Source organism: Phyllobates terribilis, unplaced genomic scaffold (assembly GCF_046119375.1).
Source record: "Phyllobates terribilis strain yellow unplaced genomic scaffold, ASM4611937v1 Scaffold_4__5_contigs__length_816908805, whole genome shotgun sequence".
Classification (NCBI taxonomy): Eukaryota; Metazoa; Chordata; class Amphibia; order Anura; family Dendrobatidae; genus Phyllobates; species Phyllobates terribilis.
This window is the reverse complement of record NW_027362764.1, coordinates 665,502,485-665,530,397: the sequence shown is the minus strand read 5'-3', so window position 1 is coordinate 665,530,397 and position 27,913 is coordinate 665,502,485. Positions and strand designations below refer to the sequence as shown.

The window sequence follows — 27,913 nt, the reverse complement described above, 5'->3', positions numbered from 1 at the left end:
CCTTATTTGCTTGTTTTTAATTCTTTTTTATTTGCAGCTTGGAATTGGAGGAGCTATACATGGTCGATCTAGTATTTGGCTCGATGTGATGACATTATACCCATAGAGGTTCGCTATCAGAGCGTAGATGACATCATAAACAACATAATATCTCTAATACTATTGGATTTGTACTGACATCTGGACAAATCTGAACTATAGATACGTACCTCAATTCAAGTGTGGAAACATCAAAATGGACACCTGATGGAACGTGAATAACTTATGGACATTGTATGTGACACATTTTGTTGTGCCGTTACCGGGGTTTGCACCCTAGTGGAGACACCCATGGGATATGTGATATATATCAGTTACCTACCTGTTGTGGGGTGGCTTGGGCTTTGGACGTCCAGTTGGGGATTCATGCCTGGGGGGTGGTCGTGTAGAGTCCTGTCCATGGTTTTCTCCTACAGGATCTATATGCAACCTAGGTTACAAGATTTACGATTACTATGAGATGTGGGCATCCATATGTTAGAGGAGGTCTACACACACCACAAAATCTCTCTCCCCAACCCCTCAGCTCCCCACCACACCCACACCCCAACCCCACCCCACCCCACCCCCCCCCTTCCCCCCTCTCCCCCTTCGCCCTTCTCTTCTTTTCCCCCCATGAGTGTCTCCACATGGATGTAGGCTCAGTTGGGGTAGACATACTCTGCAGACTATTGAAGACAATACAATTCACTGATTACCAGTTTATTCAATATTTTATTGATGGAAAGGTGTAATGAAATACCTGAGATGAAACCAAGATGGATATATGTTTGTACATTTTTGTCCCATATACTGCAGAGTAGGTCTGGGCGATAATTCTTTCTGTATGACCGATGTATTCTTTGTTTGAGATATAACACTTTCCATTGTGTGTCCTCCACATAACTATGGATGTTTAAATATATGATCATTTGTATGTCCAATGTGACGGCTGTGAGGGTAAATAGAATCATATTCACCTATGGTCTGTTTTGTATAAATATGGAAGTATATATACTATTTATCCTCCAGGATTATAAGGTTTTCCCACTAATAAGATGGCTGTATGCGTACTTCCGCCCTTCAAATTGTTCTGACTAGCACGCATGCGCTGCCTTGGATCCGGAGGCCACGGCGCCGGTGTCTCTACGATGCGCACGTCATCGGGTCATGTGACCTGATGCGATGCGCACGTGACGCCGAAACCGGACGTGCCTCCGATGAATCGTTGACAGCGTGCGCGTCATCTGAGTCACACCTCCCTCTTCTTATTGGTTGCGATAACAGTTTTAAACTCCTTTTCCTGAGCATAGCCCCACCCCCTGACGAAGGTGCGATACCGAAACGCGCGTCGGGGTAGGCGCCACTGTGCTCTGGTATAGTATATAGATATATATGTGTATGCCACAGACAATCCCTGTTATTTATATATGAGCTTTACTGGACAAGCCGTTAGTATGGAATTTAACCCATGATATTCTATCATTCCTATTTGAGTGGCCGGTGAATAGGAGTGGATTACTATATATGACCATATGGTCAAATACATTATGATGCATTGAACATTTTTTCCATTTGCTGATGAGTGATTTACTATGTTGCACCTATTTAGGTTGGTAAAGTCTTGTCCTATTATCTACGATATTGTGGACCTATTACTAGGTTTTTACATTTATATTGCTTAAAGCTATAGATATGTATTTTTCTACTTATGATATATACTATGCACTTTAGATATACAAGATATACTCTTAGGTCTGACTGTATATGCATTTTATGACTAGCTATTACACTGATATACATAATTGGATATGATACTTTCTTGCTTTCTTTTAAATGTACCAGAGATATGTGAGTGCCTCTCTATGCAGTGCCACCTATGGCCAAACCATGATTGAATAAAGGTTTTTTAATGCATCCGTTTACTTTTGGTCTATTTTTGTTCGGTTGCTCTCTTTTTGTGTTTTGGATTGCTCCAGGCATGTACGGTAAAGTCAATGGTACAATAGGGGCTACAGGCCCTGGTAATGGGGCGGCTGCTCCGTCTTGCGCGGCGGCGGCTGCGGGCGCATCATCGGGGCTGTCAGCCTGGTCAGCGACGTCGGGCTGTTGCTGCAACATCTTGGCGCCCCCCTAGTGAACCGTGGCCTACCTTCCTTCTGTAGGCCGCAGCTCCGCAGGCGGAGGTCTTCTGATAGGACCTTGCGTCGCTTACATTCCACGTCAGAGTGTTCGCTTGGGCTTCCTGCCAGGACCTGACGCTGCGTCAGTGCGTGGGGCGTGTCCTCGACTTCGTGCGCTTTCAGTGGTTACGCCCTCTAGTTTTCCCGCGGTTACGCCCTTCTTCTCACATGGCGACCGGAAAGATGACGGCCAATGGCGGGAAACTCCAGAAAATGGCGGGAAAAGCTTTACCACTGTGAGTTTTTTACAGTTTCTTAAGGCGCACAGTACCCGGTGGCAACGGGCACAACTCCTTCTGTTGCCGCGGGCACGCAATCCTGTTCGTGACGCCAGTTAGAGAGATGTGGCACCCAGGGGATGGGGACTACACGGCGCCCGGGCCTTAATGCCTGGCCTTGGGGGATGTCGCGGTGGTCGGCTCCCGGGCCCGTACCCTGGGGTCTCTCTTAAAAAAAAGGAGTTAAATGGAAAATGAAAGTTCGTGACGCCACCTGTGGTGTCTGGTGAGGACCACCAGCGCTGCAGCAGTCCACTGAGGCCGGTGTTACGGCAGCTATGATGGGGTAGCTCCCCACAGGTGGAGCTAGGCCTCAGGGCAGCGGTGTTCGGTAAGGTGCACTATATGGCGGTGACCCAGCCGTGTCCAAGGAAAAAATGGGAGACACACTCACGTTTGGCTTCAGTACTTTTTTACTGGTGGAGTTTTTTGTACACTCCCTCTTCTAATCTTAATAAAAGACGCATTCTGTCCAGGAATTCTTGGAACCTGAGAGGGGAGGGATCCAGCCAATGTGCGGCTATAAGCTTTCTGACCTGGTATAGAGTCCTCTTAATGGCTATTATTTCATCCTCTTCACATCCTATTATTTCCACATGGCCTAATACACATACTTTAGGATGTAGGGGTAAATTACACTCAAACACAATATTAATATATTGCACACACTCATTCCAGAATACAGCGACCCTCCTACACGTCCACATCATATGCATAAGATCTGCTCCTTCCTCTGCACATTTCGGACACATACTGTCATTCCTTACCCCAATGCGCTGTAGAAATTTGGGGGTTCTATATACTCTATGTAATAAATACAACTGTGAAAGTCTATGTGCTTCACATGTAGATAATGTCAGAACACTCTCCACCACATCTTCCCACTCCTCTGAGGATATAGTACCAATGTCACATTCCCACCTCTCCTTGACATTTAAGGGTCTGTCCCACTGAAATTGCTGCATAAGTATCCCGTAAATTCTGGATATCATTCCCTTCCCGCCTCTATGACATAGTAGCGTATTAAACAGTATATGATGTTGGATTTTACTCTGCATATGTCGTGGCTGTACAAACTATGCGTGCCTCAATTGGAGATAAAAGTAGAAACTGGTTTGTGGGACACAATATTCGTCTTTTATCTGTTGGAACGATTTAAGTATTCCCCCCTCTAATATTTGCGCCACATTAGTTATTCCCAATTTTTCCCATATTCCGAATCCTTTCAATTTAGGGATCTCTGGAAGGCCCGCATTATGCCACAATGGAGTAAACGGGGTAAAGCCTTTCATTCCCAACAACAGTTTGATTTTCTGCCACGTTTTCCCCATAAGTGTTTGGGTCCGGAGGTGTCGCCTAGCATCCCACCCCGAGATTCCTGTTTCTAAAAAGGAGATAATCGGCAGATTGTGTGAAAGTAGGCGTATCAGTTTATCCAGGTTCCCCTGAACCAACCCGAGCTGTTGAGTCTGAGAGGCCAGAAAGTATATCCATTTATTAGGTGCGGCTAGTCCCCCCTGATCTTTGGGCCTTTGAAGTGTATTCAAACTAATTCTGGCCACCCCCTTTTTCCAGATCAGCTCCCGAAACAATGCCTGAAACTTATAAAATATTCTCATGGGGATCCAAACAGGTGAATTATGAAGGATATATAATAATTGGGGCATTAACACCATTTTAATTAGATTAGTTCAACCTACCACTGATAAGGGAAGTTTACTCCAAGTATTGGCCTTTTGTTGAAACTTGGCAAACAGTTCAAGTAAATTTAAAGGAATATAATCTCCGATAGATGCGGTCACTCTAACTCCGAGATATTTGAATTCCCGCACAACCTTCAAGCTTTTACTCCCTACCTTCGTATTCTGAGACAAACCATCAACCGGTATAAGGACTGATTTGTCCCAATTCATCCGCAAGCCAGAATAATCTCCAAACTCCGTTATTAGATTCATAGCCGCCATCAGAGATTGCTCCGTGTCACCCAGAAACAACAGAAGGTCGTCGGCATATAAGGCCACCCGCTCCTCCAGTGTTTTGTAGCAGAACCCCTGTATTTCGCTGCTGGAACGAAGCTTAACAGCCAACGGCTCCACAGCCAGGGCGAATAGTAGGGGGGACAACGGGCAGCCTTGACGCGTGCCTCTGCCCATTTCAATGTTACCAGAAAGATTGCCATAAATTCTAATCCGAGCTACCGGATTGCTATATAGAAGTTGCACTCAGGCTCGAAATTCAGCACCAAATCCCATCTTTCTCAAAACAGCCCATAAGTACTCCCACTCGACACTATCAAAAGCCTTAGCGGCATCAAGCGATAGCACTGCCCTACCACCCACATTGTGTGGCTGCATTTGTAGGTTAAGGAAAAGCCGACGCAAATTAATTGCCGTTGACTTGGCTGGTATAAATCCAGTCTGGTCTTCTGCAATCAGGTGCGTAATAACCGCCCCCAATCTGGTAGCCAGGATCTTAGCTAGAATTTTTACATCTACCGAGAGTAAGGATATTGGCCTATATGATTCAGGGTTTAGGGCATCCTTTCCAGGTTTAAGCAAAAGAACTATGTGAGCCTCCCTCGTTGAAGTCGGCAAGGTCCCCCTCTCCTTTGCTTCCCTAAAGACTTCCAGTAACCTGGGAAGTAAAACCCCCCCAGCCTCCTTATAAATTTCCGTGGGGATCCCATCCGCACCAGGGGCCTTGTTATTTTGAAAATCTTTTAAAGCTTCCTGCATCTCCTCCAGTGTAATTGGTGCATCTAATTGTTCTCTTTGGCTATCTGTTACTCATGGTATTTGCATATTATGAAGGTATAGATCTATGTCCCCTTGCTCGTTAGTCTGTTTGGAGGCATATAATTGTCTGTAAAACTGAAAAAATTCTTCCATTATAGCTTTTGAGTCAGTAATTACCGCACCTCTAGTATCCCTGATGGCTGCAATCATAGGAGCCCCAGTCTGGGCCTTGGCTATAGTGGCCAGCAAGTGTCCTGCACTTTCTCCCTCCACATAAAACTGTTGTTTAAGAAAGAATCGTTTATATTCTGCTTGTTTCAATATATGATCATTCAGTGTATCCTGTGCCCGTATCCAGTGTTCTCTATTCTCTATAATTGGTGACTCAACATACCTCTGTTCCAGTATGTCTACTTCTCTCCGCAACTCCTGGGTACGAGCCCTGTTTCTGGATTTAATCACGGAAATCTCCTTAATCAGGATCCCCCTTAAGAACGCCTTCTTGGTTTCCCAGGGAACAGGTATTTTAATCAGCCATTGAATCAGTATTGTCATAATGCAGGTAATTTTAAGATTGCATGGGATGTGAGACAATGAAGGATTTTAACTGATCCTGGTATCAACAAACTTTGCATTAATCAATAGCACAGGAGTATATAAGTAACTCCACTCCCCCTTCCTGAACCCATCTTCTTCAGGAAAAAGCAGCTAAAATCCATCTTGGTCACCTGTATGGAGAAGATAGGCGGGAGGAGGAGTGAGGAGGCCTTGGCACAATGAGACACGTTGACTCTGATTTCTGGTGTAAATAGCTTACAAACATCTTTTGGCATTTTCATGCCTGTTTCGCCCACCTCCCCCTAATTGGGTGCAACTGTGGCAGGACATCAGAATGACACCACAGCTCATCTAATTTATGACCCAGCTGTGGTGTTCCTTACCCTAGAAATCTTAATCCACTCCCTGTATAGAGTAAAATTTGTGGCGAGACACACAGAGTCTACTTGTCAGACATTAAAGGGATATTTCCATCTCCAAGATCCTATCCCAATATGTAGTATGTGTAATTATAATAATATTAGCAATATTAGACCTTAGGTATCCATGGTTACGACCACTGATATGACAGTTAGTTAGCTAGTTGCTAGTGATCGTAACCATGGATACCTAAGGTCCTGCAATGCCTGCACTTGAGGAAACAGACATAGTGAATCAGAAAAACTATACTACATGTCTAATTGGAGGTATTTGCTAATATTATTATTATTACACCTACTACACCTACTACATATGGGGATGGGATCTTGGAGATAGGAATACCCCTTTAAGAGGCGCTCACCATGCCCCTACGACATCCCAGCAGATGAAACAAAACATTATCCCTTCTTGACATATATAATGATTCATGCACTACAGTAATACTTACTCTTAATCCCTGTCAGTGAAGAGTGTGATACTGAATAACAATGTAAGAGATGACGGAATATCTTTGTAGTTGACCCATTCAATGGTAGACAAAATCTCCCTACATCATACAAACAAATTATAAAAAATATGTTATCTCAGTTTAAGCATTAGGAAGCGATGCAGGATGATGCAGGCACTTTTGACAAATAATGTTGATGTTTGATCCTTAGCATCCTGTGAAATCTTTTTCCAATTAGTTACTGAGGCTATTAAGTCTTCATAACAAAAGAACATTGATTGTTAATGGATTTAATTAAACTTTTTGACCCTAACTAAAAACAGGCTTCAACCTGAAAACAAATCTTGACTAATCAACATTAATTGCAGTTATTAAACACAAAGTTATTCCTGGAACAGTCTTCCCAAAGTCTGTGTCACACTGCTGAATTACTGGCCTGTGATTTTCTGATCAGCTGTGAGTCTCCTGACCCAAACTGAATATGAACTTGCTGATTTCGAGACAAGATACCCAGAAATCACCAGATATACGCCACAGCGAAATTCTGTGCGAAGCCGGTAGCTGTCATCCAAGGGCTTATTCAGCTCTTTCACATATGTTGCCTGCACATATATCAGTGTATGTTTATGGCAAAAAATGGCACAAGTTTAATTGGCGCTGATTTGCAGTTTTACATCCATGTCTCGTATGCAAGTGAAGCACAGTCACAGCGCTACACATGGTGAGGCTGCCGATAAACATACAAGTTTTGATCAGGCTTATTTAGACATATTGAAACTACAGTATGTTTGTAAGTGACCTGACCCTTGAGAAAGCCTTGTTGGACAACGCGAAACGCGCGTCGGGTTACTTCTCCATCCCCTATGCGGTTCACCTGCACTGCCAACACCACGGTAGCAAGACTCCTCCCCTTTCCCTATTCCCCATACTCTATTGTGACTATTGGTCTCTTTGGGAACTCTGCAATTGACCTTACATGGGTTTTTGTTGTGGGGTTGTGTGTCACATTGGCATGTGCCATATACATTGCGCTTTTTTAAATACATGTGGTGTTGTTTTGCGCATTGTGGACTGCTGCCTTTTTGACTTACTATTTTTTGTTAAAATATTTCTACATTTTTAATGATACCTAATAAATTGGTACTGTTTTAACCAATTTTGTACTCCGTTTCCTCCTTTTTTTTTTTTTTGGTGGGGGGGGCCTTTTCAAGCTTTAACTATTACTCTAAAGTTTCAGTCAAGAGAATGTAAAAACTGCATGCACTCTTATAGGTTAGTTGTTAAAACTGAAAAGTTGCAGTACAAGTAGTCTTCTTGTAGCCCCAGCCTTATGTCACCATCTCTTGCATCACTTTGGACTTAGTTCATAATTAAGCAGTTTTTGCCAGTTCTTTGGCATGAAGCTGCTTGAACTGTCATAAAAGTTTTGCACAAACTTTTGGCTTTTTTATACCTATCCCAGCCGCCGACCACCTCCTTTCTGAATAGTGTGAGTAGTTTAGCTGACAGAGGGCGAAGCCGAGTTTGGACAACAAATTCATCATAATTTATTTAAAAAAAAGTAAGTGGTGTAAATTATGACTGAAATGTATTCTACAGAGTATCAGGAGTGCAGGTCATGTGTTGTCATTGTAGTTGAAAGATGTGCCAAATTTATTAAAAGGTGCGCACCAAATAATGAATTTGGTGCAAACACCAGTCTTGCTGCATTGTAGCTTTTGACTGGACACACATTTGGGTTTGGGGGTGTTACATCTTCAATGTGGACAGGTAACATTTAGAGTCCCCTCTATGTCACTGAAATTTTGGTGACGTTTATTCAAGTGAATCATTGGAAATGACTGCAAAAAACGTTTGTGCAACTTGTCTCCGACTTGATGCCATGCATGTGACTATTATAGATCCATGATTTTTCTGAAGAAAAAAAAAAAGCAGCTAAATTTCAAAGAAATTGCATGCAAATAGCAGTTGCTTGTGATTTGCAATGAAGTTTATAGCAAGAGAGTCATGTGCAACCAAAAACTACCACGTTTGGAAACCTGTTAAGGTGCTGCTAAACACTGTACTGTATGTGATTTTCACACCATTGCGATTGTTGTTCTTAAAGAAACTCTATAGGAAAAACTGGGCACTGGGCTATGTCTACTGCACTCTATCTATCTGGTATGATGAAGGGGTTGTCCTCTACTACGAAAACTCCTTCTCGATCTGAATGTTTGCCCCCATTAAAATAAAAACACCTATACACACCTCCCGTGCCTGCGCCGTTCCAGTGTTGTCAGCACTCGCTTTCCCGGGGCAGCGGGGCTCATTGGCACCACTGTCCCCGCCTTCAGACGTATAAGTAATGAAGAGGAGGTGAGCGGCCAGACGCAGCTCTGACTTCCTGTTCATTACTTATACGTCTGAAGGCGGGGACAGTGGTGCCAATGAGCCCCGCTGCCCCGGGAAAGCGAGTGCTGACAACACTGGAACGGCGCAGGCACGGGAGGTGTGTATAGGTGTTTTTATTTTCATTCACATCAAGAAGGGGTTGTCCTAGTAGTGGACAACCCCTTTAAGGTTTTCAGTCCTTGCACTTGGCACAATAGTGTATCAGGTTTTGTATGGTCTTTATAAAGGGCATGGCTCAATATGCAGAGCAGCCTGAAGACACACCCCAGAGAGTCCTGCGATCAACACCTGCTTGGAAAAGTCCTTAAAGTGAGCAATAAGAAAAAAAGCCTATTTCACTATAAACTGATTTAGGGGAGCAGTGGGAATAAAATAAGAGCAAAAACTGGCTAATTTTGATCTGGCGACATATCCTATTTAAAGGACCAAATAACTATGCGGTCAATGACTTTGTGTGAGAATGTTTTTTTACTCTTTTACAGCAAATATTCAAGTGTAATACACAAAGCATATAATCCATGTTCTTCATTGTCTTCCAGGAAATATGAAGATGAGTTAGACATGGATAAGGTGACGGCTGCCATGGTTCTGACCAGTCTTTCTACTAGCCCTTTGGTTCGCAGTCCACCCATTCGATTTACTGGTAAAGTGGCCAATTATTTGCATTAAAGATTACTAGTCAGTAATTACACGTGCAATAACCAATCGTTCAAATGGTCATAATTTTAAAATATTGAAATTACTTAGTTTATATGGCTTTTATGCAGACCTGCATCTCTGTGGTTGCAATGTACAAGCCAACACTCTTTCATCTGCCTGTTTTACTATTAAGTAAAGGGATATTCCAGTCAATAGCATACATTCACTGGATAGGTGACTAATCCAGGATCAGTGGGTGTCCAGCTTGCTTTGACACCCACTAATTGGCAAAATGATGATAGCTGTCAATCTACCCTCAATCCACAATATTGTAGTTTGAAGTAGGCTGTTCATGAATCTGGAGCGCAGATGAGTTGTGTGCGACTGAAGTGAGATTTCTGGCATAAGAAATGCCCCAGCTTGTCATGAATTTGATGAGTTGTGGCGTCACGCCCCTTTTGCCCCCCTTGTAATTCCACAGCTCCACCCATTTTGGCAGAAGTAGGAGAAACTGGCATGAAAACGGCAAAATTTGCCAAATTTTGGCACAACTCCGAGTTGCGCCTTAATTTTTTGCGACTTTTCAAATCTTCTAAGCCAGAATTCTGACATGAAAGCTTTCATGAATTGGGCCAAAAGTTTGTCGTTTGTAATTATTAATATCCACAAGTTTTCACTGGAACTGTATACACATAATAGTATGAGACATAGACTCCTGACTGAAGAATTGCTTTATTTTTTAACTTTAGGAGCAGTGGCATATCGCTAATAGTGGCAGACTATATAGCTACTTTGAGTTGGGTGGGACGAGTGCTGAATGGTGCTGCCCCCTGCCCCTCATCTACCCACATCTCCCAACATCTGCAACATATGGATATTATGTACTATTATTATTATTTATTATTATAGCGCCATTAATTCCATGGCGCTTTACATGTTTAAAAGGAGTATACATACCAAACAACAAGTACAATAATTTGAACAAAAACGAGTCGGCAACTGGTACAGAAGGAGAGAGGACCCTGCCCGTGAGGGCTCACAATCTACAAGGGATGAGTGAGAATACAGTAGGTGAGGGTAGAGCTGGTCGTGCAGCGGTATGGTGCAGCGAGGGTTGCTGCAGGTTGTACGCTTGTCAGAAGAGGTTCCTTTTGAAGGTTTCCACGGTAGGCAAGAGTCTGATGTGTTGGGGTAGAGAGTTCCAGAGTAGAGGAGATGCACGGGAAAAATCTTGTAAGCAATTGTGGGAAGAGGAGATAAGAGGGGAGAAGAGAAGGAGGTCTTGTGAGGATCGGAGGTTGCGTGCAGGTAAGTACCGGGAGACTAGGTCACAGATGTATGGAGGAGACAGGTGGTGGATGGGTTTGTATGCCAAGGTTAAGGTCTTGAACTTGAGTCTCTAGGCAATGGGGAGCCATTGAAGGAATTGACAGAGAGGAGAGGCCGGGGAGTAGCGGGGGGACAGGTGGATTAGTCGGGCAGCAGAGTTTGGGATAGATTGGAGGGGTGTGAGAGTGTTAGAAGGGAGGCCACAGAGCAGGAGGTTGCAGTAGTCAAGGCGAGAGATGATGAGGGCGTGGACTAGTGTTTTTGCAGATTCATGGCTGAGGAATGTGCAGATCCAGGAGATATTTTTGAGTTGGAGTCGGCTGGAAGTGGAAAGGGCTTGGATATGTGGTTTGAAGGAGAGATCAATTATCTGTCCTTCAAATGTGGTCTCACACGCTGAGCCTGCTCTATACCCTATAGCTGACGGGTATAAGACACAGTAGACACCCGCTGGTGACTGCTGCAATTGGAGCTATCTGTGATCGCAGTAGTTTCACCGCTTTAGTTGCTGTGGTGAACAATGACTATGTCATTTATATGGTTAGACACCTCCATTGTGTCCCAGAGATGTGATCACAGGTACTCGATGGGTTGTTGTCATGGCTGTGAGGAGCCCATGGAGTACCAAATTCGGACCTTTGTCATAGGGCCTCAGCATTTTTATGTACGCCCCTACTTAGTAGCAACAAAAATTGGTAGAAATTATACACATGTCCTTTATTTGTTTTATATGTTTATTTTTCCTTTATTAAATATTTTTAAGTGCAGCTAGATTGTAGGTGGCATGGGTATAGAGTAAGTGCATCAGCGTCTGAAGGCATCTCAGGATTGTATACTTGCACTTTTACTTGACAGATGGAACCGAATCTTGGAAAGACTCCGGCTATGGACCTTCCAGTTCCTGCAGCAGCGGTTACTGGAGCTGGAGTACAAGTGACTATTCTAACTCCTCAACACCATCTCCACCATTATCTGCTGATAACTTCAAGCACTACCAATGCATGCTTCATCCCGATGACACCGCCGATGAAACGGACTCTGGGAACTTATTTTTTGAAGACCCTGTTCCAAGAAAAAGAAAGGTCTGCCTAATTTACTCCCATCTTTTTGTATGCAGGTGGCATGAACCTTACACTACAGTGGCATTACTTGTACAGAGCCTCATATTGTCCCTCTTTTATATATCTATGGTTGATTTTTTATCTATGAAAAGTGTAATTGTGATCTTTTTTTCAACATGTCTGCAGGTGTAAGAAGACTTAAACATACAGTGCAGGACACTGCAGGAATTCTAAATCCCAATATTTGTCTGTCCGTATGTCTGTCCGGCCATCTCTGCCTATCTATTAATGATATAGGCTGTTACAGTTGCTACAATACAGCCACATCCATTCCAGATTGTAGACAAGTGACTTGTGGGCACAATCTGTTCTGTGGGATTTGTTCTGTCATCTTACGTTAGTCACTTTCTAGAGATCGGCATCATTCCTTGTGTCTGATGTCTCAGCTGGTTAGACTAACATACAGAGCAATGTTGTCCCACGAATCTGCTTTCATCCTTAAGCAATTGTGAAGAACATCTCACTGAACAAAGGAACCCATGTTACCCATGGTCCGTAAATTGGTATTATTAAATTATCAGATTTGTATGCAGCTCAGATCTATTTTTTAATTAGTTTACAAATGTGTATAACAATGGAAGCAAATGGTAAAACCAAGAGACAATGGGGCATATTTATCAAAACTGTCGAATTCTTAGACTAAAACGCACCATATTTATCAAAGTGGCTCCTGCTGTTTGATAAATGTGTCTAGTCTAAATTTACACCACCTATTAGTTAACGTACTTTGTGCCGGAAATATGTTCCACAATTTTGGAGCATTGTTTGTGCGTTTTGGTGCATATAAGACCATGCCCCTTTTCAGAGACACCATGGCCCCCAGGCAGACAAATTGTAAAAAGGGTCTAAAACACATCATAAATATTGCATAAAGTGCATCAGAATTCTGGCACATTTTGATTGATAAATACGCCGCAATGACGCAAGATATATAATGTATAGTACAAAGTACAGTACAGCAGGCTTCTAAGGGTTGAGCTCTTGTCATGTACTTAGGTATATTAGATTGGTGGAATCCACAGCTCAAGTCGTTGCCTAAGGGAACAATAAGGAGGGAGCATAGAAGCAGTTTGGAACTTTCACAACAGTTTTTTTTTTGGACTGTTTTCAGCGTTTTTTTCATTGGGCTGGATATATTTTTGGTCTGTTTTCTTACAATTCATGCTTTGTATGAAGAATACATATTCTTAGCTTTCATTAAACAGTAAAATGCTGACAGCACATTGGTAACATTCATGCACTCCTTCAACTATTATTTTTTTATGGTATTATTGTCTTGCATTGGTGAAATTGTGTCATGTCAGGTGTGGGAAAGACTCCGTGCAACACGAAGCGAAGAAGGGAAGGAAGCCCAAACACTAGGGAAAGGGGAAGTGGAGACCCCTAGGCAGATCTAATAACACCCTGCCTACCCTACCGTCCCTATATTTGTTCCACACCAATCGCCGAACAGGAAACCTAAGCCCTGTATATCGCTAGAGCTAGGCCCTGAATAGGGAGGAGTGAGCACTGGTCAGGCCCCATTACAAACTAAAGACAACAAGGAAGACAAAGGGGATAACTTAGCTTGAGCAGACCCTAGAGGGTAAACGCCATCTGTCCTCCAAGGGTACCAGAGAAGAAGCTAGCCGACTGCTAGCGCTCCAAGCCAGAGCCAAGGAATATAGAAATATCACCGGCAGTTCCATGCAGCAAACTGAGGGTTTTTAACTCCACTACAAGGGTGTGTCGATTGACAGCAGGAGGGAGGTCGCCCCTGGGTCTAAAAGTGAGAAGGATTAAGAAGGCGTCTGCAATTTCAAACGCAGTGACCTTCTGCAGCCAGAACCACAGTGACTGTCTATAACACCTGACACACCCGTGAAAGTTTGATCCATCCAGTTCAAAGTAGGACGTCTTTTTTTTGGGGGTTTTTTTGTGGACGATTGATCCTCAAAAAAAAATGGACACGTGAAAAGGAACATTCATTGTAATGTCCGTGATTTATGTCCTTTCAACCTAAGGTGCATTTAATAAAGTTAAACGTTTGTGTTCATCACAAAGTCGGTTGAAGAGGTTGAGTTTAGATTTCAGGTACTTTTAAGGTGCATTAAGGAGATTTATCACTTTCAGGAAAGTGGACCCTATGCGCTCCAAAATATTGAAAATAATAAAAAGAGCAGGTACTCGTCCTCCCTGAATTCAGTGTTGGTTCCCCGCCGCTGTTCGGGTCTTGGTGCTTTGGCAACAGTGGTCACATCACGTGAACAGTGCGAATCACCATTGTAGCCAATCAGTGAGCTCGGCAGCTCGTTTCATATTCCTTGGCTATGCTCGGTAACTGGCTACAGTGCTTATGCATGCTATTGTGGTGCTCTCCACAATGAGAATTTTTACCCCTTAGATCCCCTGGCTCATTGTCATTTGCACACTATATTATTAACATATGCAATAACCTCTTCAGAGAGGAAGGGATCTCCAGTGCCACTCTTTGACGGTAGCAATCCTAAAAGCCAATTTTGATTCTTTAAAGTGTTATCTAAGTCAATACATGACTTAAGATAAGAAGCCAAACCAAGAAGTCCAATTGCAGACACATGTTTCAGGGTTTTTACGTATCATCGATGCAAAGAAGGTGAACTGGTTTGGCTGGATGCCTTTGACATTGGTTCTAAGTGAAGCATATAAGTCTTCCTATGCCAAATTGGTGTTCTACACAATGAGAAACGTTATCCCTTAGATCTTCTGTCAAAAGGCTCTCACCCAGTCAAACAGTTCTCCTGCTTTGCACTGATGAAGAGCAAAATCCCTGAAACATGTGTCTACAAATGGAGCTTTTGTTTTGGCATCTTATCCTGAGTCATGTGGCAAGGCTATTTAAATGAGTCATGAGGCAAGGCCCTTTGATGGGTTGAGAAATTGCAAAAGTAACAATCAATGACAGCACCACATAGAGAGACCAAGATCTTCCACACCTGCTCATATATGCCTACTTTTAACAACCTGTTCGAAATAAACATGTCTAAAATAGCTGAGCTCAATTACTTTTGGCCATGTAGTAGAAAAAGTGCAGGAAAGGGTTCCTGTTGCTGTAAACTGTCTCCCAGTGAGGTCACAGAGAAGAAGAGGAGGCAAAATAAATGGTCAGATGTTTTGTTTTTTACCATTTGTATTGAGAATTTATCATGGTAAGTTTTCCCTCTATTTTTATTACTCCTACTCCCGTAGCGATTTTTTGTTGCTTCTACACTATGTAAATGACTGATATTGGGGAGTTGCTAACAAGATGTATTTTATACTTCTTTTTTAGGGTCGTAAAAATCATATGTGTAACATTTAATGTTCTAATAATCTTTTCATTTGTTCAATACTTTTCTGTAGAACTCAATGAAAGTGATGTTCAAATGTCTTTGGAAGAAATGTGGCAAAATACTGAGCACTGCAGCGGGAATCAAGAAGCACATCAGGACCATTCATCTTGGGTAATTTAGTCTGATGTTCTTTGTAATCACTGGTTCACAGCGCTAATAACAAGGACTATATCTTCAGGGTCATTTAGAAATCGAGAGTCACATGTATGGGATGGATAATTCCAAAGATGTGATTACTGTTAATCAAATTCTGTGATAGTTAGGAAAACGAGTGACACTAATAACATTGAGGGAGTATCTGCTAGGTATGTCATCCATGCCCAACCACATCAGAAGGGACAATGGTCTATTCTGCTTCGTGCATGTAAAACATGACTCCTGACCAGGAGCTGGGGCATGAATTGCAAATACAGGATTTTTCCTTTTTTTTCAAGTAAATGGTGCTGTATTACATTTTCTATGGCTGGGTGGGAGGGGAGAGGCGATGTTTGAAAAGAAGCAGAATGGTCAACTACACACCTCTTCATTTTTGGAGACTATAAGAATCCCAGCCAGTGGAGCTCCTGGGTCCAAATGCAAAAATCGCCAACAGGACCCTTAAAGATCATGGGTCTGTAATAGTAATGATCTTCTCATTTGGACCAAAGGGGTAATTTTGGGCCCAATAGTCTCCAGGACCCGGGTGCGACTGCAACCCCTGCACCTACTGTAGTTACCAGCACTCCGACCCCCTCAGATCAGCCATAATATACATACTTCCTATTAAATTTTGCTCCCAAGAATTGATTTCTACTGATGTCTGCTTTTCTGGGATAAACATTTGTGAATTGGTCCATATTTAGTAGAAAAACTCTAAACTTAAGCTATTATTTTATACCATGTTTGTTTAAAACATTGGAAGCAGTCAGTAGAAAAGAACTTGCTGGAAAAGGGCCATCTGATGACACTCAGAAGGATAAGTGGTTCCTTCTGCAGCAAAATGCACCCCCAAAACTTAGCTACAAAAAACTGTCTTACTTATATTGTGATGCGCCCAGGGGATGATGGGGGGTGGCGACTCAGCGCCCGGGCCTTGTTGATGGTGTTGGGGGGGTGTCGTACTGGCCGGCTCCTGGGCCCGTACCCTGGGGTCACTCTTAAAAGCAAGGAATGGGGGAAGGTTATATGGGATAGGGAAATGTTCGTGACGCCACCCGTGGTATCTGGTGAGAATCACCAGCGCTGCTGCAGTCCTCTGAGGCCGGTGTTCTGACAGCTTAGTTGGTGCTGCTCCCCACAGGTGGAGCAGGGCCTCAGGGCAGTGTAGTGGGAGAGTGAAGAATAGAGCGTTGGTGGGTGCAGAGCCGCGGAGGAAAGAACAGACAGAGGCAGTAGTTGAAGTCATCCAAGTCTTTTACTCACGGTAGTGTTTTCTCAGCTCAGAGCTTCTCTCTCTGCTGTCACACGGCGAGCTGCGGCCGCCAGGGTGGGGTTCAACACACTCCAGGTATTTCAGGCGCGCTTGACAGGACCCCCGCTCTAAAGTGTTCCTCTCCTACTGTACTTCTCCCGCCTTGTGTCCCCCACTGTGTCCCGTACGGGTACTGCGATGTCCTTGATGGGTAGCGTATAGCTCCCGGACCGACTGGGTGCCCTTCTTGGTTACTAGTGGTGAGAAATTAGCGCAAGGCCGGGTCCCTCTGGATGAACTCAGATTAGGGAATACAGGTGGTGACTCCGCTCCGTCCGTATCCCCCTGGGATCCACATAAGCCTCCGGACTTTTCTGACTGAGACGTGAAGTGCAAAGTCAGATAATCGGGGACCGGTACCCCCTCTTGCAGCAGGGTCTCTCTGGCTGAGCCAGAATAAGGTATGCAGGTGGCGACTTCGCTCCGTCCGCATCCCCTGAGATCCTTTTGCCTGTGGAGCCTATCTCCTCTGCTCCCCTCCTGGGCCTTCTTAGTTGGACTCTGACCGGGGACAGAGCCGGTTATAACTCTGCCCCAATCCCCCGTCTTGAGGCCTGAGACCGGGAACCGTGGACCCTGAGGCGGCTGCAGCCTTGTGCTGACCTGCCGTTCCAAAGACACACGACTAAAGACCCGGTTTCTAAAATGGCCTCCAGTTATATATGATTCTATTAAGTGCTAAAGTAAAGTGCTTCCTCCACCCTCACTCACTACATGGTTCCCCCTAACTTTGGTTCCCCCCAACTCCTCCATTCCGGGATGGGGCAGCACTATGGTGCATTAGGCCCCCTTCAGAACTGGAGTGGTGTAGTGTTGAGTGTGTGGTTGGGGTCCTGTGTAATACTCCATCCTTACCTTGGAGAGGAGATACCACACCTCATTCTGAGGTGCAGTACCCCTGTGGCGACTAAACCCTCAGGGGCGCCACAATTGCACCACATTTATTTTGTGTTTTAGACACTTTTTATGGCTCACTTTGCAAGAGGCTGTGGGCTAGTGGAAAGTGAACATGATTTTGGCTGTGGGCTAGAGGAAAGCAAACATGATTTTTCAGGGAATGGGGCATGGCTTATGATCCGAAACAATGTGGCAAAATTGCACCAAATATGGTGGAAAGTATGCTACTTAATTGCTGTTGTAAACTTCAAATAAAAAAACTAATAATGCCAAAAATCGCATAAGCCATTTTGGTAAATTTGGGGCATTTTAAGGCTAGGTGCAGACAACAACCGTATGTTTTCTCAACTGAGAAAATTGGGTCGATTATGCAAATCACACTCTTATCAAATTCTGATCAGAGTTTAATCAGCCTGTCAGTATAGTGTGACCCAATTTTCTCAGATGAGTAGAAGATGGAGACAAAATTTTTCCATCTTCTCAGTTGTATCAGTCCATGGGAATAGGACTGCACTCAGATTTTTTTCAGTTTAGCTTTAGGTTTCTGCATTGAGTGCAGGTAAGGGTGCGGCCTTCCTTCCTTTGAGCTGAATATTACATTTAAAAAGCATCTCACTAGCTGTGTGTCCATGTTTGGGACCCATTCCTGCTCGGCCCTTATTCACACAGGATGTCACTATGATGCAGGATAAGCTTTAATACTAGAGGTTAGGACCATCTCGAAATTGGGTACACCTTGACGTTGGTGGGATGGCTTTTAAGCTTTTTTTTAATCAAAAACAGTGTTTATTAAGTACCCCATGTTATTTTATTTATTTGTTTATTTGGTTTCTGTCTTGGGTTTGGGCATATGAGTGCAATCGGATGTTCTCCATGGATATAAAACTTGGGCCGGGTACGATTTTTTTTCCTTGGACCAGCTCTGTCCTAGGAAAAAATTGGACATGTGCACGGCCCCATAGAATAACTTCTGGACGAGTGATGTCCATCAAAACGATGGCTAGCCCTCATCCGATTATTACAGTCGTCTGCAAGAGCTAAGACTGGTAATGTAAGTGTGCCGTGTCTAAAAGCTAGACAGTTTTAGTTTAGCTGACCCAACGTGACCCTATATTCTGTTAATGCATGTTGTCATTTCATCATAAAATAGTTGAGGGAGGATCTGTCAACTCTGTTTCTTTTGCGTTTGATGCAAAATTTATTTAGTAATACCAAGAATAAACCTTGGTATAAAGGATAAGTGCTGTTCAAAAATGTAGCCCTGCTTGCCTATTTGGGTAGACAATATAGCTGTGCACTAAGTATGACAACTTATTTTAGTGAAACATCTCCAGTAGACCACTTCTTTGAGAAGACTAGCTTTGGTAGGACCACCTTCTAGAAGACCAATTTTCTGTGCAATTTTACATGTTTGTTTGAAAGAGGTTTTAGATGTACTATTAAAAATGGTTGAAGATGACAGATTCTCTTTAATGTATAGATGTTTTTGACACATTGACATACATATTTCTTTCCATAGACGGACTGGGGAATCAGATGACTGTGATGGAGAAGAAGATTTTTACTATACAGAGATCAGGCTTAACAATGAGTCTGGCTCAGAAGGACTATGCAGCCTCCCTACTGTATCTCCACCTTTTTCATCACCTCCCTCTACAATACTACTTCCAAGTACTGGAAGTTGTGACTCTATATACAGCAAGACAGAGACCAAACTGAATGGCCGTCTAAGCAGATCAGCCCCCAGCACCTTTTACATAGTCCAGTCCGATCATGCTTACCAGGTAAACCACAACAATACCATTCATGTAAATGAGAAATGTATTTTTTGGCTTACTCTGCTATTTTATTAAAGAAAACCTACCAAAATGTTACGTGAAAAGCCCTTTAGCGTACATGAAAATTGTCAAAAAGCAATGTTAAATAGTCAGTAGTTCTTTTGGTACCTACCGACTGAAGTGCATCCTGAATATTTCACATTTAGCTTTTGGAGATGCGATATGCAACATATCATGTACTGCGTCATTGCTCCATTCATTTTTCTTTTGTGTATCTTTCATCAGACTTCACAGCACAAACTGCATGCATTACTAAATAGATCTCATAGACCTGATGAGGCTGGTGTGCCTGCTTTGAAAACCATTGCCTGATATTAAAATGAGCATTTTATGAGTCCAGATCTTGGACCCCCTCCAATTTGATGTTGATGACCTATCCTGAGGATAGAATATCAATCTCATAGGCAGAGATAACCCATGTATGGATCAAGAAGCAAATCTGAAGGTCAGGAAGTTTGAAAGAACTAATAATTGAGGAACACATCCTGGTATGATTTTAGAAAGTTAATAAATTAATCTACAGCACTACTTTGCTGTTTGTCTCTCTCTCTCTCTCTCTCTCTATGTATATATATATATACATCAATTTTTGATGTGACGTCTTCTGCCTTCAGAACAACATCAATTCTTCTAGGTACACTTGCACAAAGTGAGTTATTCTGTAAGATTATCGCCAACCAATTATACCAAGATCATCTATATATGTAGGTTGAAACACAGTCATTAACTTAAACAGAAACAGCTGTGTAGGAGGTTTAAAGTTGGGTGAGGAACAGCCAAACTCTACTACAAAGATGAAGTTGTGGAAGGAAGCTTCTTGTCACTGGTCATACTGCATGGCGGGACTGGGCACAGCAACAGGACATAAGGTAGTCATACTTCATTAGCAACGTGTCTCCCAGGCAAAGATAAAACAAATTTGCATTACAAGATGTGCTATTCAAGCTTTTTGAGGAAGCACTAAGAGATGGTCAACTTTGAAGTCTCCAGCTGCAGTGGTTGGCCAAGGAAACTTAGTGCAGCTGATGTAAGACATAATGCTTACTTCCCTTTGAAAGCAGAAGATGTCCAGCAGTGCCATCAGCTCAGAACTGGCAGCAACCAGTGGGATCCAACTACTCCCATCGATTGTTTGGAGAAGTATTTGGAGATGTGGTCTTCAAGAATGACATGGAAGCAAAGTCAATTGACTCATCTACGCACAAAAACATAGGAACTGTTGTGCAGAAAAATGGCAGCAGATACTCTGGACTGATGAGACAAAATGTGAAATATTTGGCTGTAACAGAAGGCTGTTTGTTCGCTGAAGGACTGGAGATCGGTACAATAATGAGTGTCTACAGGCAACAGTAAAGCATGGTGGAGGTTCCTGGCAAGTAGTGGCTTAATTTCAGCAAATGGAGTTGGATTTCACAAATTATACTTTCAACTACTTATGCCATTACATCCTTCACCCATAGTTTCCCATGATACTACATTCCCTTGTCTCATGCCTCTCAACCAATTTCTGTATCATACCTCTTAAACAATATGGAAGAACTTGTTTGACCCGCTTGAATGAATGATCTTACAAGTATTAACACCACTTAAGCCCCACATACACATTAGATAGCTGTCGTTCAGCCTGCAATTATCTCAGCTGACTGTCCCATACGCAGGAGCGCTTGCTCTGCCAAGACCTCCTCAGCTCTCTATAAGAAAGTCGCTGCCAAACATCTCTGGCGGCAGCTTATGACTTGGAGAACAAAAGGACCGTCAGTCTGAAATTGGACATTGCTGATCCTTTACTCCTCCAACAATTATTTGTCTGGGGGCCCATATACACATTAGACTGCCGGCTGAACCCATCAATATAGGTGGGTTTGGCCGACATTAGTCTGTGTATGGGGTCTAAAGTGTCAGTAACTTCAGTGTATTCTCTCTGCTGCTTTGAAACCTTCATTGAATGTTATACGTACATATGGAGGTAAAGCCGCATCTGTACACACAGTACATACTCTGTAAGGCTGACGTGACTTTTCTCTGCTGTGTCATAGATTGGCTTCACGTTGGGCTCAATTGTATTGATTACTTGGCTTTCAAGATCAAGCAATGAATTCTGAGAACTCTATTAGAAAGTCCTGTAGATTATGCTATCATAGGACAAGAGCCTTTGTGTTTCTTATAAGAATCACCATTCTCTTATGTGTACTAAAGCTCTAAATAGGTTATAAATATAAAACATATTACTAGACTCCGTGGGCTGCTGTGAAAACTGATTTGAGCATCATTTAGCCTTTGGTTTTGATCAACAAAGGCTTTAAATAAGTTTAGAATCAGGTTAGTGTCCTAACAACTGAGATTAAATGGGTTATCTCTGTAAAACAATCACTCATATGCTCGGTAAGGGCTTGAGACCCTTTTTTAGGAGCTTTCTCTGGCAAAGGAGGTTTCTGACTTGCAAATATTAGCTGATTGCAAGGCTGGTTCAATTTGAAGAGCACCTATCACCACCCCTGACATGTCTATTTTAGCAAATATTTGTATTCTGCAATAAATAATAATTTGGGAGCAACTTTTTTTAAAGCTCTACATTGTGCCATTCCTCCGTTATTATTCCTAGAAATATATTAATAAATTGTCAGCTGTGTATTACCAGTAAAGGGGGGGGGTATCCATTTAGCAAATTACATTGTCCAATCATTGTATGCCTCTTCATGAATATGGAGCATATGACAAGTGGTGTGCGCCTACATGCGCTACACCAGAAATCCTACTCCAGTCCATAACTGGAGTGTGATTTCTGGAGTACAGAACGCCACAGCTTGCCATGAATTAGATGACCTGTGATGTTATTCCCTCGCCACTCACGCCCCACCCCAGCTTTGCCCATTTTAGCCAAGCTGGGAGAAACTCACAGTTGTGTCAAGATTTTGCGACCTTTCAAAGCACTTTACACCAGAATTCTGGCAAATTGCCTTGATGGATCAGGGCTTAAGTCTTTTGGCCATAACAAGGGTGCCCAGAGAACCCTAATTCGCATGTTTGATTAAACTTCAGTTCTGCAGAATGGAGGCAGTGACCATAACATTAAAGGTGTGCTCTTTATAGGGCTTAAATATGCAAATAGAGAGGAAGAGGACTAGAATTCTATTGCCACCTATTGGAAGTAGCAATCCTAAAAGTCAATATCAACCCTTTAACAAGCCTAGGATAAAAGCCAAACCAGAATCTCAATTTGCAGACCGTGTGTTTCGGGGTGCTGCCCCTCATCAGTGCAAAATGTGAGATCTCGTTTGGCAAGGTGAGAGGCGTCTGACCAGGATCCGGGGGGTAGCGTTTCTCCTTATAGAGAGTGACATGCCAAGCCTGACATGCCAACGCATCCCCTAAAACGCTGTGTGCTTTGTTTAAGTAAACCAACATTTAACCATTTGGTTGCTATATGAAAAATATATCAGCTTCACATTTGGCACCAGAATATGATCCAGAAAATCACAAAAAGATCAAAAAGATACTTGCACATTAAATATTTACCCATTGTGGTTCATTTACTGTAACTCTGAGGTTGAAATATGTAAACCTTTTTTTTCTTCACATCATTGTGGTCAAATGGGCTTTTGAAGTTCATATGCACATTTCTTCTTTCACCAAGGAAGCATTGATACAGATTCTTCTCTAGGGGGGTTTACGTTTTCCCCTGTATAATGCTGTCCAATCATAAGAAGGCAGCATCATGCATGAGAAAAAAAGCAAATGTCCACAGAGGAGGTTAGAACAGGCTTTTTCAGGATGATCTGGTGAGACTGATCTCACTTTATCACAGTGACAACTCCTCACTCCCATGGCCAGCCACTCCCTGTCCTTCCAGCACAAGGAGAGGAGGAGCGTGTGAGCATCATGTGAGCAGCGTTTGTCACATACATATGGATCTATTACAGGTATAACTGTACTAGTACCAAATATATGTGACAAATGCTGTTGATAAGCTGCAGCTCTCCTCCTCTCCTGGCACTGTATGAACAATCTCAGCGTGATCAGGTAAGACATTTCAGTCTCACCTGATCACACTGAAAAAAGCCTGTTCTGACCTCTGTGGGCGTTTACTTTCTTTTCCACTCTATGATGCTGCCTTTTTATGATTGGGCAACTTCATACAAGGGAGAAAGTAAACACCTCCAGAGAAGAATCTGTTAATGGCGCCTTGTTGAAGGGAAAATTTCCATAAAAACTACTAAAGCCCATATTTCCACAATGCAGTGGAGAAAAAAGTGCAAAATGTTTTATTTAGCCTTTCTTTACTGATATATAACATTTAAATTAAACAATATTGTGAAAGGTTCTCTTTAAACCTTTAAACTATGGGCTATTTTTTTCAACCCCGTGCCTTGTGCTAGCTTTCAGTAAATGCTTGCTTAACAGTATGCAATAGTATATGTCTTTTGTCGACTGTCTTTTTATGCCATTGTAACCCATTAGAATATTAGACGTGGCAGTGGAAGCGCATCTGCAGTGCCACAGTAGTTATTAACTAGTCACTTACTTGAGTCTCTGAATTGTTAATTGTTTGGATATTTCATGAATATAATTGGTGACTTTGTGAGGAAGACAATGGGGTTGTCATTATTGCCATTTCATTATACTATATTTATTTCTTGAGTTTATCTACAAGTATTCACAGCTGTTTCACCTTATGTTCACCCACCGCCTACACATAGAATTTAGCAATTAAAAAATATATATATATACATATATATCTGTCACATTTTAATAATTCAAATCTGATACATTTTGGACATTATTCTACCAAAATAATGTTTTAAGTTAATATTCTGTGGGGTATTTGTCTGATATTTTGCTAACACTTAAAGACTAACTATCATTTTAATATTTTTTTTTCATAAGTCAATAACAAATGTGAAATTAAGAAACTTTGTAATATATCTTATTAGAGAGATCTACTTCTTTCGCCTTTTGGACGGATCTTTCATTTTCAAAATTCACAATTCATGGGTAAAATCTGTCTTCAATGTATACAGATTTTACTGAGAGATAGATGACAGTTGGTGCTCATAAAGTTCTATGAAGAATGTTAAAGCTCAAGTATTTGGTGCAGAAATTTCTGCATCTCTTTGCTGTAGAAACTCAGCGTAAAACACGCACTTTTTTTTTTTTTTTGCAACATTTTTTACGTGTTTTAGATGCATCTTTTACATGCATTTTTGGTGCAGATTTTTCCCCACTTGTTAGTATGGGTAAAATCTGCAGCAAAAACGGTGAAAGTACTGACATGATGCTCCTCCCCTCTCCATAGAATTCTAGAAGCACCAACTGCCATCTCCTATCTCAGTAAAAATGTTTTGTTCGCTGAAAACAGATTTTATCTATAAATTAAAAGATCAGTCCACAAGGAGGACAAGGGAATTTCTCTGATAAGATATTTTAAAAAGTTGCTTATTTTCATATGTACTATTGATTTATTAAGTAAAATTATAACAAAGGTTACTTTTTAATTGTTTCAAAGTGTCAGACAATATTTATTACAAGTCAAAGACAAGTGATTATTTAATTTACAGATAGGAGATATAAATGTTGCCAAACACCTCCAAAAACGAATGTAGGAGATATTACGCTTATTTTTGTCATCCATGCATTTCCAGTCTGTGCATACCTGTTCACAATTGCTGGCAATATCCTGTAGCTACGCATAAATTTCACAATTATTTTAACAATCTCTCTTGCATTATGTTACTTTTGTACAGCTACCGGAATGCTGTTATCTGATATTAATTCAACTGGTATTAATGCAATCCGTATAGATTTTTTTTTACGTTGTTTTTTCAGGTCTGTCTTCCTTGCAATAATAATCTTGAGGAATACATACCATCCGTTCATACAGTGAGATCTTCTCCTCCGAGAGCCGGTGTAGTAGCAAGGTAAGAAATAAGTACATTTAGTATCAAAACATATAAATTGAAACTGATAATGCTATAAAAACACAAAAATATTAACAGGGATGTGATCATCGGAAAATGACTTATTGTTTAAATCAGGTTTTTGTGTAACGTAATTTTTTTAAATATTGCAATGTGGGTTTTTTTCATATCATGGTCTTTATTTTTAAAAAAAACTATGGTAAATTGGTAATCTTGCAATTATCACACTGGCCACTTGGGCTTTTTAGAGTTATATTTTCTGTCCTTTCAGAAACAGTTTTCAGCAGGCTCATGATCATCAGAGGAAGGATTACAGTGACAGGTAACACCTCTATACACAGCTGATAACACAGGATCCACCAATCACAATAGGTGATGTCACTGCTGCCCTCTCTCTCTTTATAGTGATTATGGCTTAGGTAGTATCGGGATCTGACCATTGTGGCTTTGTTCATGTGTTTTCAGAAACAGGAAGCATTAGTCTAACAAGACGCCAGTGTCCAGTGTGAAACTTTGCAGGATTTCTATTTTTTATTAATACAAATGGTTATATATGTATATGGTAATATGTAATAAAAAATGCCCAAACCATTTAAAATATACATGTAACACAAAAACCTGAATTAAATAATAGGTCATTATCTGATGATGGCTTTCCTTTAAAAGGAATCTGTCACTGGGCTGCTTGCTGTAGTTTTGATAAAAATCACTGTTTTATCAGCAGGAGATTATCACTAGAGGACTAGTAAACCTGCTGCCATGTAGTCCTCTATATTCATGAGCTCTGTATAGCCCTGCCCTCACCTCTGATTGGCAGCTTTCGGCCTATGCACAGTGTACACAAAAAGGTGCCAATTAGTGATATGGGTGGGGTTATAAAGAGCTCAACATTCAGAGAACTGCTAGATCTGTACCAGATAAAACTGTGATTTATCATAATGACAGCTAACGGCTCAGAAAGTGATACATATCTGGAATCAAGGTCTCTTCCTCTACATTATGCTGCTCTCAGATGGGGTAACAAAACACTGGTGACAGATTCTCTTTAAGTGAGTGTCAGCAATGGAGCCATATATTTTAGGATTTGTTTAAAAATTGGATGGCTGAATGGACCTTGATCCCATTGTTTCTGGGACTGACAAAGGTCTTGTGACGGCGATGGGTGTGGACCTACTGCGCTACTGGCCGGGTTTACCCTGGAGGTGCATGACTAAGTGGCTACCTGGTCTTCACTAGAGCCTCTAATGGTGAAGATAGGCTTGGGCTGTTAGGGTAGCCACCAGGGCAGTGCTGGGACCTGCAGCAGCTGACTAACTGGCCAAGGCTGGGATACGAGGTACAGAGGGCAGAGGGAAAGACGTATTCAGACAGACCGAGGTTGGAGCGGGCAGCACAGGGTCACAATACGAAGACGGGATCAGGAGCGTAGAGGTCAAACAAAACTAGCCGGATCAGTAACAGGAGAGAACAATATAATATACTTTGACAGGAAACTGGAGACTAACTGTACTAGGAACCTAAGTTCAAGCATGAGTGGAGGGCAGAGCTGCCTAATATATCACTTGCTGGCAGGGGAGAGGCAAGGGAAGTTAAACTCTGCAGGACACACAGGGATTACATTTCTGCAGAGTCTGGCTGCGCCTTGCTATAGCCAGGTGGAGATTCTCCAGCAAGAGGAGGATGCATCAGTGCTGGAGATGCTGCAAGAGAAAGTTCAGCATGATGTCCTGAAACTGAGGAGAGCAGAGCGGTGAGCGCAGTGAGTAGAATGGTGCTGAGAAGCCATGTGAGTTTCTGGTGTGACAGGTCTGATAGTTCCTAGTCATGAGTTATATCAACCTAATGTCCTGTGCTAAAATTTCTTAAGGAAACAAAGATTATATATGTATGAATAGTTCTAGATTTGCTAGACTCCAGAGCATGGAAGCCGCATCTCATTAATACAGATGTGTTTAGAAATACAGTAATTAATGTTTTCTCATTTCCTTAGCAGAAAGCCACGTGGCGAAGGCAAGAAATGCCGCAAGGTGTATGGAATGGAAAACAGAGACAAGTGGTGCACGGCCTGCCGCTGGAAAAAAGCTTGTCAGAGATTTCCTGACTGATTGCAGCTCCAGTCTATCCTGCATCAGACGGATGAATAAACTGCACTTATGACATATTGTACATGGTCTGGATAACGCTCATCCAGGAGCTAAGGATTTGTGCTGTGCTGGATCATCAGGGAAGATATTATAGAGGTGACACGTACGTTGATAGAACTACGGGGATGTTCACTCTTTAATTGCATGACGATTTATGTGCTCCGCGCTGCTAAGCTTTTCTACAAATTTACAAATA

At 42.1% G+C, this 27,913-nt stretch overlaps 2 protein-coding genes across 2 annotated transcripts in view; both read left to right on the top strand.

Annotated features, from left to right (window-relative positions):
- LOC141265862 (uncharacterized) overlaps positions 1-27,913 on the top strand; it is a 1,005,842-nt gene that overhangs the window by 862,272 nt on the left and 115,657 nt on the right. The window lies entirely within an intron of this gene.
- On the top strand, positions 7,319-27,678 carry ZNF704 (zinc finger protein 704). The gene is made up of 8 exons (XM_073676970.1): positions 7,319-7,422; positions 9,574-9,677; positions 11,858-12,084; positions 15,484-15,584; positions 19,340-19,604; positions 25,482-25,573; positions 25,845-25,895; positions 27,564-27,678. The coding sequence occupies exons 1-8, from the start codon at positions 7,319-7,321 to the stop codon at positions 27,676-27,678; spliced, it is 1,059 nt and encodes a 352-aa protein (XP_073533071.1).

Excerpts from the sequence above, each read along its gene's own strand:
- ZNF704 (XM_073676970.1), top strand. The coding sequence starts at position 7,319 with ATGTCTCGTATGCAAGTGAAGCACAGTCACAGCGCTACACATGGTGAG. Across the intron at positions 15,585-19,339 it reads ATCAGGACCATTCATCTTGG|ACGGACTGGGGAATCAGATG; the intron begins GTAATTTAGTCT and ends TTCTTTCCATAG. Across the intron at positions 19,605-25,481 it reads AGTCCGATCATGCTTACCAG|GTCTGTCTTCCTTGCAATAA; the intron begins GTAAACCACAAC and ends TTGTTTTTTCAG.